The 13,640-nt window shown below is 35.9% G+C and overlaps 1 protein-coding gene across 1 annotated transcript in view; it reads left to right on the forward strand.

Moving 5' to 3' along the window:
• Positions 1 to 13,640, forward strand: part of LOC114646176 (vesicular glutamate transporter 2) — a 73,804-nt gene that overhangs the window by 52,112 nt on the left and 8,052 nt on the right. The window contains exon 8 of the mRNA XM_028794209.2: positions 1,808 to 1,957. Within this exon, the coding sequence (XP_028650042.1) occupies positions 1,808 to 1,957 (150 nt within the window). The remainder of the gene's footprint in view (positions 1 to 1,807; positions 1,958 to 13,640) is intronic.

Genomic DNA, 13,640 nt, shown 5'->3' on the forward strand with positions numbered 1-13,640 from the left:
TCAGTCCATTTAGACTTCGACTGTGTTAGCCGTAGAGAGTAACTGAATAATGGAGTTATGGATTTTTAACTTCAGGCTAGAATATTACTCTATAATCAGAAAAGAGTGCTTCTGCCCCTCTGTATTGAAGAGAACAAAACTGTCCTGTTATGATAAATGGACATCAACATGCGTAACAATGTGTTAATTAATCCATCCAATCAACATTCAACAGGCTGGGATGTGCCTTATATAGCAGGGACAATTCCAAGGGGTGCCCACAAGGAATGGATCAAGGATTCATTCTGCTAATGGATGATAACTGAGTAATGCAGAGAAACTACAGGTGAATGATTATAAAAAGCAGAAAGAAGTCAATGAGCTGGAGGAGAAACTGGGAAAAAGTAAACCACAGGCATCACTGGCTACTTATCAAGCAAATAATAACAAGCCTTTTCACCTTTTTAGAATGTATATTTAATAGAATTTTAGAATGTATATTTTTTAGAATTGATATTTAAGCAAAACAGACTTGTGCATTAAGATGGGTTAAGAATGTTTTGTCCTGCTTAGAGCCATTGAAATAAGTTGTGTCTTAAAGGGGAACAGTCATGTCTTATTGTCCTTTAATAGAGAAGAGTACCCTTTCATGTGAGAGCCTTTGAAAAAAAATCATAGTATGAGACAATGGAACCATTTTTGTGACTCATCATAAACGTTTGGACCAGTGATATTTCTACTTTATTACTGAGATGGTGGAAGAACTCAAATCAATGTGGCAGCTTTGCTGGCATGTTTAGCAATCTTCACAAAGCCTCTTATGAGAAGGAAAGGGTCTGACAATCTTTCATTTTCCTAATTTTTTTTTCTTTAAGCAGAGAAGCATATACACATGGAATAATTTACCAATTTGTGTGGTAGGAAGTAGGACTTTAAGGACCTTCAAAACTCAACATGATATTATTTTGGAGAAATTTGGTATATGGGATTGTAAGGCTTTGTTGGACTGAATGACCTGTTCTTATCAACATTGTTCTAATGAACCTGTGATTTGTTATGTGCAAAAGTGAAGTGATTCACCAATCCACAATTTTTTTAACTATACTGATCAGAGATCAACACTAGGGAACCCTGTTGTCCCAGACTTATCTGTCTCTCCACATTTCAATAGCCCAGGGCCGCAATAGTAAATAAAAAAATATTGTATACATATATTGATGTAGACTGAAAAGTATGCCAAAAAAGAGGAGTTCTGAATCTTGTGATGCATTTTTTGTCATTCTAAACTGAATAACCTTCCTTACCTATGTGTTCTTTTTTCATTTTTATGGTCTATAGGAGGTGCGCCAGCTCCTAAAACTTGACACAGACAAATGCATAACACGAGTTCAGCAACACAGGTTTTTAATTTTGGCTGTGGGAAACACTTCCCTCGTTTCCCACCTTATCAGCACAGTTACAATGCACAATATTCACAATAAAGTACTTTCTTCTCTTCTTCTTTTCTCTGTCTCTGCTTCAGTCCGCTTCCTCTCCTCCTCAAGCAAACATAAGCCTCTCCCTTCTGACTCTGGCTCCCAGTGTAGTGGGTGCTGGCTCCTTTTATAGGAGTGCTTCTGTAAGTGGTCTCCACAGCACATGCCATACTGCTGTGTCCTGGCCTTAGATCTGGTTAACTCTTAAAGCTTCTGTGTTGTGACTTGAAATTGCTATACAAACCTCTATGGAGGAGTAATAAATCCCCAATCAATTCCTTTATTTTGATGTTTTTTAAAAAGGCTTTTCAATCTCACCTCACTCCATCTCACATTTTCATTTTCTTTTGCAGAAATTCAAAACACCATGGAGAAAATTCTTTACCTCAATGCCGGTCTATGCAATCATTGTTGCCAACTTCTGTCGAAGCTGGACTTTCTACTTGCTGCTAATCAGCCAGCCAGCCTACTTTGAAGAGGTTTTTGGGTTTGAAATCAGCAAAGTAAGTAAATGGAATAGAGGTCACACTTTTTTAATTGATTGTCTATAAAGTATACAGTATATTACAATTTCAAGCAGATGCCATCTGGCTAGGATAATGTGTATCTACTAAAAATTTATGCGAGGAACTTAATTTTATTGTAATGATATTAAGTTTACCTTGCACCCATTTAAGGGAAACAAACCAATTCAGAAATGTGATGGTCAGGATGGCCTTTGTATATTAATGCAGATAAGACAGCATTATGATCAACCATCTTTCTGCACACACCTTCCTCAAAAAATTAAATCTTTTTTTTCTTAAATATTTGTTTTTTGTAAAAAGCCTTTTGCAGGCTTTTGGTACTCTACCTCTGTTTGAATTAAGAGAAATACATCACAAACAGTAAGATTCAGTTCAGAGAAAGTACAATCAATATAGCATTCCAAACATTACATTCCAAAAAATGTCAAATCGAACATTCATCCTGCCCTACCTGGCTCAGACAACTATAACAAGAGAACCTAGAGTGGAATGGCTCCTCTTACAGTACATTAACACAATAAAAAACGTTTAGTTTAAAACAGCATTAATGAATTCTTGCCAAATTCTAAAAACAAATTTTGAAACAGTCCTCAATGAGATAATTTTTTTATTTCTAGGTTTAGGAAATATTGGGGATAGGATTCTTACATGCAAGCATAATAAATCTTCATGTCACAAGGTCAGTAGTATCTCTTGTGACAGTTCCTGATGTCTCTAGCTGCCACAACGTCCTTGAACCCAGGGCCGTCAATAACATGACTGGGACATGTCATACAACGAGGACACTTAACTGACAAAATATGATGTAATAGTGCCAGTGCTTTTATTTTTCAACAAAGGTCACACAAAGTGCAAGCAGTGCAATACATCTTCCATAAATAAATAAATAATGCCATAAAAAATAAGTATTGTCAGGTAGAGATTAAAACTAATAAATGAACAATAAATATTCCAATAAAAATCCCAGGCAAAATTCCTTTAAAAATCATTATAAGATAGATAGATAGATAGATAGATAGATAGATAGATAGATAGATAGATAGATAGATAGATAGATAGATAGATAGATAGATAGATAGATAGATAGATAGATAGATAGATAGATAGATACTTTATTAATCCCAAGGGGAAATTCACATTTTATATATATATATATATATATATATATATATATATATATATATATATATATATATATATATATATATATATATATATATAAGATATATAAGCCACAGTGTTCCCTTCTAAAAACTGATGTCGCCTGTGCTTACCCTTTAGTGTTTCCCTTTAGTGTTTCTTCAGCACAAGGAGACATCTACCAACAGGCACCGTCCCCACCGATGACCCAGACATTCAGTGGTGTGCCATGCTGAGCTTTGTTCCCATCTCCCACCACTGATATTCAGCCTATTGCAGAAGGAAATCTGGAGCGGTAGGTCTCTCCTGCACCCTGGTGTGCTCAGAAGGAGTGACCTTTGTAACTCAAGCATCGGCCATACACTCCTCTTGGGACTGTTCCCAACCACCCACTTCCACTTCTTATCGGCACCGACTCCATCATGATTCTGCCAAGATTTTACTTTTGCCTTAACCTCCGTTTTTCTCTCATTCTGTTCTCCTTTATTTGTCTTCTGCTTGGCCTCCTTTTATACTGCAATCAGACACATGTGCCTCCCAATTACTGCGCTGTCATCAGCTGGCAATCAATAATTAATGCGTGCACGTACCACATTTATTTATATAAAACCAAACATTGCCAGGGATCCTTAATATGTTGTCACACTCTGCATTTGAGGCAGGTGAGACTGTATTCCCAATGTCCCTGTAGATGGCTCTGTTGTACAATAGTCAACTAAGTAGTAAATTTGCCTCTGTAATGTAGCACATTTTTAAAATATTTAATTTCAAATTCAACTTAGTCATTACTAACTTTCTCCTCAATGCAATTTCTTGTCTAGAAAAATGTTTCTTTTTGGTATATGTAAAATTTCCTTCATACCTGGTGCCTTTTTCTAAGTTGCTAGGACAGGACCTTGGAACCTACAGTATTCTTGACATAGCACAGCTTAGGTGTGCTCTTGTTCAGTCTGAACTTGTGATTTATTCCTTGGTGCTTGAAGGTTGGAGTCATTTTCAGCAACCCATTGAGTGATTTTCTTTGACACCATTTAAAGGGTGTGTGAGCTTGTATATCTTGCTGTTTTTGATTAATAGTCAACATTATCATGAATTATATTGATCACTTATGTACACTAGGATTTAGCACTTTGTACATTGAACAAAAATTGGAAGTTAATGAATGTTTATTAGTCTTTGGTGTTGAACATTTGATGTTGTGTTATCTTTTAATACTGTGCTTTGGTGGTTGTACTGTGTGACAATTAGTTGATAGATCTTTATATTGTCTGATTTTTTTATGACATTACTCTGCTAACACTTTATCATCACTGGTACTGGTAAGCAAGTATACTGTGAAACCTAGTGACTCTCCCTCACTCCCTCAAATGACCATTCTTCCATGGCTCAATCCATGCAGCTCAAATTAACTTTTTTCTGCTGCATCCCGTGTCTACATATTCATGCCTTTGGTGCCGCCTCACACCACTCACTTGTGGTTAGAGGTAGACTGATTCAGTCCAATCCAGAATCTTTCCCAAGATTACCAGTGACCATGTACCCAGGCCAATGGCTTTAAACCGGGGAGCGGGACCCATAAATGTTGCTTTTTAAGTCTTTGATTGTCTCTTTCTCTGTCTGTCTTTCTTGCTCACGCACACTCACTCACTTACATTCACACACACATCATTTGCATGGCTTCTCAGGATTGACCTGCCCACTTCTAAATGGCTCTCCCTCGCAAGTCTGTGTGACCCCAGAAAGGAAGTATTTTTGATGGTCCTAGGCCTGATACACTGTGCGGAGGCTCATTTGGTTGAAAGGTAAATGAAGGAGATGCAGTGAAGAAGAGGTGTGAAGGAGACAGCATAAGGACTGACACTTGAAAATGTAGAGAGAATGACAGGAAGGTCAGGCGAAGTGTTGGAAGTACACAACTGAACCTCTGGGAGCTCAGACACCTTAAGGGAACATATTACATTAAGTAATAGCAGATTTGATTTCCAATTACTGCCTTTGATAAATCTAATTTTATCTTGAGATATTATAATTAGAATACTTCATCTGTTCTTTTAGCAAAAACCTTCAAAAGGATCTTAACATCACTGTTCAAAAGAGACATTGGTTAGTAGGCTACAGGTCTTTATGTTTCTTTAGAAAAACAAAGATTAACACCTAGTGTAGTGTGGTACTAGTTTCAGACTAAATTTTAAACATTTCCTATTTGGGTCCAGTGACCCTGCCTCTAAATGTTTGCTTAAAAAACAACATCATATTGAAATTCTCTTCATAAGAAAAATAGCTGTGCTCTAACATAATGCCAGATTCAATGTTGATTCCCTCTATCAGTGACACTGAAAACACACCAACAGACATTTTGGTTAATTTCAGGTAATATTTTAAATATCTCCAATACGAAAATGCTTTGAAAACATTGGATGCCTACGGTATAAGGGTTGTAGACACTACTTTCAGCTAACAACAGCTAAACTGAAGAAATCAATTATGTGGATCAAATATTATTATTATTACTCCATTATTTTGGACTTTCACAAATGAAAGCCTTGACCTATGGTACAGTGAATGGTTTGGGAGGAAATGCATTTTTAAATATGCCTTATGTAAGTGTTGAGGGTGTCTTCAGGGCATTTCTACACACCTAATGTCTCTAATGTAAATCTAGTAGTTGTTCCTAATGTAGAATACTGACAAGTTGACAGGTTATTGGTTTCCGATTACACACTGATTAAAAAACAATTTGCTACTGTATCTGGTTGGTTGTGCATGTATGGTATGTGCCAGGGTGTATTTTCTACCACTAGCACTCTTGTATCAAGTAATCCACTGCTGTACTTGAAAGCCGGTCTTGTACTGAACAGAGTGTCAAATTAAAACTGCCAAGAAAAAAATGTTCATTTTGCCAAGAGGCATTCTAACATCTTGACAAACCTCTGTAGCTTCTCTTCTCTGCTATGACCTGAGGGTGTGCGCCCTCACCAGTATCCACTTGATCACCTCTCCTCCTGCATCCTGAGGAAACCTGTGCAGTTTCTTCCTGGGGCACCACACCATATCTGGGTCTTGTGCCACCGGGTAACTATGATATTTCATATCATTAGTAGTTTACCAGTGCCCTTTTTCTTAGGACCTTTTTTGCTACACCACTAATTAACAGACACTGCTGGTCTTTGAACTTCTCAACAAACATTTAAAAAATGTTGACAACCAATATTTTTGCGCTGCTGATTTTATAGCTATCAGTCAAAAGAAGTTAAATGTGCCAATAAAACCTCTCCTGGAGGTTCACTGTCGCATAGGCTGCTAAGTCATTCAATAAAAAGCTATCACTTCACTGCACCTTCAGGGGGTGACTACTGCGAAGATAAAAAGATACTGAGGTCTGCTTAAAGAAAATGACTGTGCACGTCTGCATTGGCAGAAAATGCTTGATTTTAAATGTATAAGATATTCCAATTACAAGCTTAACTGAAATCTATCTTATGAAGGCAAGGACATGCCCTTTTTATTTGCAGACCTGCAAAGCAAGCTTTCTCGGTGATCTTGACAATTTGATTGTATAATGCTGTGACCTCCGTTTATTTCATGCATAGTGTAGCACTGAACTTTAACACCTTCTCATCTGAATGTTACGGAGTATTGAAAAAGAAATCAGTTTATAGATTCAGCCCATGGGGTACGTGATAAGCCATGGTACCAACCTCAGAGTTGCACTATGGACTTTACTTTCCTGTCATTTTAACTGAAATACTTCAATAAGACTGTTAAAACTCTCCTTTCTTGCTGTCTACAGGCTTAAACTTCCAGAGCCACAAATCATTCATTCTTCATGAAGTGCAAATGCAAAATAAATAAATAAATAAATAAATAACAGCGGGTTGCATTCTAATATGAAACCTTTTATTACACATCAAGGGTCATTATATTTAAATTCTCTGGCAAATGAGTGTAGTAGCATTTATCTTTGCATCTGGGCCACAGTTTGGTTTTGGATGGGTTTTGGAGCACTGTAAGGGGGGAAGTTATGAAGATAGCATTTGCCTCTGACTGACAGGAGTCCACAAAAATATTGGAACATAATTGTATTAATTTTTGTTCACCAGTTATTGAAATTATATTTAATATGATCATTTTAAACCATGAGAAAGAGAGGAAGACCAACAGCCAGAGTAAAACTTTAAGAGTATCCTTTCCCCAGTATAAATGCTTATTGTAAAATGTTATTGATTAAATTCTGTCAGGTTTGAACAGAGAGAATTTGAATTTTTCCAATTTCATATAGTATATAACATTAGTTACCCACTGACTTAAAAGAGGTGGGCTACGATTCTTCTAGTTCATCAAGATAAATCTACGTGTTAATAGTGAAGTTAAGGCAATTACACATGCAAAACAGGTTAGAGATAATGAAAGTACTATAATTCGAAAGTCTAAAAAAAAATGATAGTAAAGATCGCATTAGTGCAAATAAACGGAAATTATTACTCAGTGAAATAACTGAACAGCAAATAGAGATCTAATGTATTGTTTGGATTTAAACTTTAAGTCGGAGACTTGTAGATCATCTAATTCGTGTTGCCATCAGGGAAAAGTAGTGTTTCTTCCCAATGAACAGGCGTATCCACGAGAATTGTTTGGTGTAAGTGAAATCCACATACGCGAATGGCAGAGAGTAGCTGGTACGTAGCGCAGGCCTTGGGGGTTGGCGAACAGAGCGAGCAGGGTGCTTCGCCCCCTAGTCTGTTTGAAAACAAAAAAAAATTAACAGCATTGTGTAGCTTCACGTACCTTGGAGGGACACAATAGTGCCTCTCCCACCATCCAAGACATCATGGGGGATGAAGCAATCCAAAAATCAAGTGGAAAAGACAAAATTCAAATATTATGCCTATGAAAAATTTTAATACCGTAAGAACATTTGTATTCAATGTTATACTGCCATCTTATTAGGTCTAGTTCTGCCATACTCTGACTTTGTTTGGGTTCGGCACCTGCTAATCATAACCCTGAACAGGAATAAGTTGGTTTTAAAAATATTTGGTGAATCAACATTAATAAAAACTATTTAAAATTATTAATGATGGAAGTATGATATGTCTAAGATAAAATGATTCTGAACAAGTCACCCCATTCCCATTTACTTCAGAAACCTAAGTGTAATTTCTTAGCACCCACCTGGGCTCTTCCACACGGCCTCAACCACCTCTAAAAACAGAACTTTTATACATGAAAACCACTTTCCTGCAAAGACGAGTGTTCAGGTAGAAAAGAACTGAAAATCTCATTCTGACCTTGAAGTATTTTGACGTTCTTGATATCCTTCTGCTGTGAAACATTCTGACCTGTCATTGTTTACACATGTCTTCAACAACTATTACCATACACTGATAATTTCTGTATTATCTATATCTATTATTGATTTATTTATTATATTACATATCCATTGACTATATTTATGTATCTAGATTGCAAATACCATACATTGCATCAATGTTCATATTGCTTACTACACGTCAATATTGCTGCTACTTCTTTGTCTTGTCTTTGCACAATGTCTTGTCTTGTTTGTGTTTTAATTTTAAATCTTGATTTTAATTTTTAATTTTAAGTCTAATTTTAATTTAATTTTTTTATGTGCACTTCATGTTGTTACACTGTGGAACCTGAGCTTCGTAATTTCGTCTATCTGTATACTTGTATGTGGTTGAAATGACAACAAAGTTCACTTTGACTTTGACTAGTTATCAGGATAAACATCCAATGAGGATTTTTTCTAATATAGGCTTTACTGGCTAGATCATTGAAACCTGGATGAAAATACACTACAGCCAATCTTTTGGGTGACACATGAATTAGCCAGTCATATTTTAGTATAGGAAGTTCAAGGACTTTTTAATATGTCCATCTCTTCAAAGCCTGCAATCCATATTGCTGCTCAAGCCAGCTGCTGAGATGCTGAGTCAGGGATTTGAATATGAAATCTGAGGACAAACTTCCTCATGCCGCCATCTACTGCAGACTTAGTGATCAAAAAGTCATCAAGTGAGCGTCTTTTATTTAACATGGACCATTTTAATATAACTGAGCTAAATAACTTTTCTACTGTTAATATGCCTGTATTTCTTATATTCCACTGTGGATTTTGCCCTTTGTTGTCTGTGTATTTCACTTTTTCCATTTTCTTGGTAGTGCTCTATTCCAGTTTAATTTTGATTAACTGGTTTCATTTAGAGTTTTGAATTATTTTATTGTTTTAATGAATCATATCATTTCTCAGTTTTATATCAATCCCATGTGTTATTTTGAGGTTTTGATTATGTTTTTTGTGTTTGCTTATTTTTATTTTTCGGATGGAGTCTTCATGCTGCCACCATTTTGGTGAGATCCTCTTTCATTTTGGTGGCCATATTTGTTGTGGCTTGAATGCCCGTTTTTGGTTATGTGACTTCGACCTTGTGATGTGTGACATCATCATAATTTTCAGGATATACAAGGATGGCCCCATAGCTTCAGTTCATCCTAGATTTATGATTTACTGTTTGTGCTTGTGTTTGTTTAGCATGTTCTGGTCAGGGTTTTAACTTTGACCCAAAAATGACTTAGTTTTGCTAATGTTGTTAACTTTACTGGATTTGACCTCTGCCCGTCGACTCTGAGCTTGTTCTCCCTCTGTTTAGTTCTTTTAATCGGCAGGATACAATATTCACAATAATCTTGGGATGGACTCCTTCTGTTCCTAATGAATGTATTGTCCCATGTATGTCAATCATGTAACTAAGCTCAGTGGTGAGAAACTTTATTTGGTAACCGCCATTAGGTAGAGCTGCAGCACATGAGGGCTACAGACATGTGTGTTTGCCATTCATTCAACAGAAGGGCATTAGATAGCTCACTGTACACTGTGTCTTTGCTTTTTGTTTTCTTTGTTTGCTTTTGATTATGTTGGTTTTTACAAATTTTTTAACCATTTTTTTTCCTTTTTTATGACTTAGGTTTATTACTTAGTTTTTGGATTCGGGCATATAGACAGTCTAATATTTTGATTTTAGTTTTGGATATGTTTCTTTACTGCGGTGGGCTGGTGCCCTGCCTGGGGTTTGTTTCCTGCCTTGCACCTTGTGTTGGCTGGGATTGGCTCCAGCAGACCCCCGTGACCCTTTAGTTAGGATATAGCGGGTTGGATAATGGATGAATTGATATGTATCTTTATTTTTTTTCTTATTTTTGTGCTTTCTGAATTTTGTTCTTTATCAAAATAAATATTAATTTTCTTCTAATTGATTTCTGTACTTTTCCCTTTTTTAACCTTAGTTTTAATTTTGAAATCTTGGTCCTTTTTTGATTCTTTTGTTATGAATGTCATCTTTAGTTCATTTTTTGTGCACTTCATACTGTTGATAAAATTCTTTTTAACATTCCTCTGTGGTATTTTTAGATCCAAGGAATCAATTTCTGAAATTTAGTTTGTGATCAGAGGCTTCCACCAAGAGCTGAGAATTTTCGAATTTATTTTCTGTTGGCTACAGGAACCACCAATGTGAGATCATTTCAATGGTCATTTGCATGGAGCGTATTCCTATGTTGCCATGGGAATGCACAATGGGTGACACCATTGGAGCGTCTGAGTAAAGGTCACTGTGTTAACTACTGGATTATCTGAGACTTGATACACCTAGTGATTTCTGCAACTTTTATTTTTTGTGACTTCTGTTGTTAGAATAAGCTCTGAAGTTTAAATTGTTTTGCATTGATGACTCTCTTTCCAACTTGTGGTATCCACCCTTGCTTAGTTTTGTAAACACGTCCTTTTCTCCTGGTCATTACTCATAAATGTTTCAGCTGACTGCCTTTTTCAGTCAGTGCATCTTTGCTTTGCATACATTGAGTTTTTTGTTTAATAAATTTCTTCAATTTCTTGAGTGGCCAGGGTTTTTCCATTTTGGTTTCCCTCTCCTTGTGTGTTGTTGATGACAAATCAAGCATGGATAACATGACTGAAAGGTAGCTGATATTTCAGCGTTGTGTGTTGTTATGATTTCAGGGAACTGACCTTTGCGGAAGACAATTCATCTGTATAGTTCATCATTATTGCAGACTTACGGCTCATCATATTTCCTATAGATAACAGAAACCCTCTGCACACAGATGTAATGAAAAAAGTGAAAATTTTCACAATAGTCGGAACACTTACCTGGTGTAGGGGGTCACTATGGAAATGCTGATGGTCTGAATAGTGATGTTGGTGTTTTACTTCACTGGTAACAGACTAACATTTTTGTTATAGAAGGTGAACTGCGTGTTCTTTAGAACAGATTGATCCTGCATATGGCAATGGTTATTGGAGCCTATTTTGTCCATGCGTGTAACAAAATGAAATTCACTTCAGTAACGATAAAGATAGTGTCATATGTATCAGTGATCATTCTCACAGGGAGCCTAGTTACATGAATTAATTTATCAAGTAGTGTAGTAGATATTACTACTTTGGGGACCTTCAAGTCTCAGCATGATGGTATTTGGCAAAAGCTAGGCAAACAGGGATTGATAAATTATGCTGGGCAGAATGGTGTGTTCTTGTGAAAAAAAATCTTTTAGTGAATCCCTCTTCACTTTTTATCAGCAAAATGTTGTTGAGTTTGTTGATAGATAGATAGATAGATAGATAGATAGATAGATAGACAGACAGACAGACAGACAGACAGACAGACAGACAGACAGACAGACAGACAGACAGACAGACAGACAGATAGATAGATAGATAGATAGATAGATAGATAGATAGATAGATAGATAGATAGATAGATAGATAGATTCTTTGATGCTGTCTGTGTAAGAATCTGGGGTCTGTTTTACCTTTGTACTGTCCTTCTAAAGTTTTTTTTTTTTTGTATGTGATTAAATCAGTCTTATGTTAAATAAATAGAACTTTCAGCAACAAAAATGAATTGAAAAATTTACTGTAGATGGAATGAAGAGAGATCTCCAGACTGATCTAGACACCACTAATACAGCGTCAGTGTGAAGAGCTGTTATGCTGTTCTGGCCATCCTCTCTCTTTCATACTCTGCTATATCAGAGGTTCTGCTAATGTTTCAAATGAATGTCTTTATGATGATTCATAACTTTGGTTATCTTATGGGAAAAAGCATATTTATCTAAAGTAAAAACTGAACAAAAACTGTAGAAGAATATACCTGCACTTTGATATAATGAAGACAAATATCTGACATTTATTTTTTAGATTCCACCTAGTGATTACCAACCAATAATAAAGAGTATACAAAAGACCTTTAATTACAGTTTATTAAAAAAACAGTTAATGATCCTTCCAGTTGTGTTTTACAAAGCTGTCTTCTGCTTTGGACAAATAATGCTCTGCATAGTTTTATTAAGCACAGCACTCATTACTAATTTATCTTAATGTTGAGAGAAATGAAGATAATGAGCATAAAGCTTTGGTTGAGATTTGGAGCCCAGAGCTTAATATTTGAGTCCTGTTTAAAATTTATTGAATAAAGTTTTAAAAAGATACCTTTCTCTCTATTTCTACTGGTAAAACTGCTTGTGGATTTCATAGGTATGGTCAAGCAATGTGAAAAAACCAATAAGGCATTGACCTCTGAAACACAAGTTTTCCACTTCAGTTCTCATCTCCGACACTAAGTTAGTCGCTCAACCTACCACTAAAAATCCATTGAAGCAATTGCACTATAGATCAGCACTTGGTGTGCACAACTGAAATTGCTATAGAGAATGGTTTATTTTGACAGTAAGTAGCAGGGGAGAAGAAGAATATCATGCAAATATCTAAAAGCTGCTGTATGATTGTGTAAATGCGTTGTTAAACAGATGCATTCAAACAAATGATGTAATCTTGTGAAAGCTAATGATTATATTTTCTTTGCCAGTTCATACCCTTTTACTCATATTGCTTGTTTCTTTATTAACATTGTTAATATGCATGCTTACATGCTTAATGTACAAGAATAGGGTTGCTGGGGAGAAAACTTGAACTATTTACTGTTAACCATCTGTATATTTTGAAATTGTTGCAATAATTAGCATCACCTAACACTTAACATTCCACATTTACTTTAGGTTTGCTTCTTTTGTAGTGCCAATCTTAACATCTGCTCTAAAGCTCTTTTAACTATAGGCATTACTTATTGTTACTTACTGACATTAAGCAAACCGATTTTTCTTCTCCTATCCATCTGCACAATTTTTTTTCCAGAACAAAATGTTGATCTCCTTGAAGCTGGACGTTTCTTTATATTATTTCAATATAAAATGTTTGATCTTTGAATGCAGGTGTTGACAGCAGCCTTTGACATGTCCCTTTGCTTTCCTTAGTTATAGGCACATACTGTATTACCACTCACTGACCTTGAGCTCTGTAACCACTGGTAGATCAGGAACATTTACTCATCAGAAGGGAATATGTGTGCTTTGTGAGTCTTATAAAAAATCAGGGCACTTTTTCAGCACTCATGTTAATAAATCAGGTTTATTTCCATTATGG

The sequence above is a fragment of the Erpetoichthys calabaricus genome, chromosome 2 (genome assembly GCF_900747795.2).
Source record: "Erpetoichthys calabaricus chromosome 2, fErpCal1.3, whole genome shotgun sequence".
In the NCBI taxonomy this organism is placed as follows: domain Eukaryota; kingdom Metazoa; phylum Chordata; class Cladistia; order Polypteriformes; family Polypteridae; genus Erpetoichthys; species Erpetoichthys calabaricus.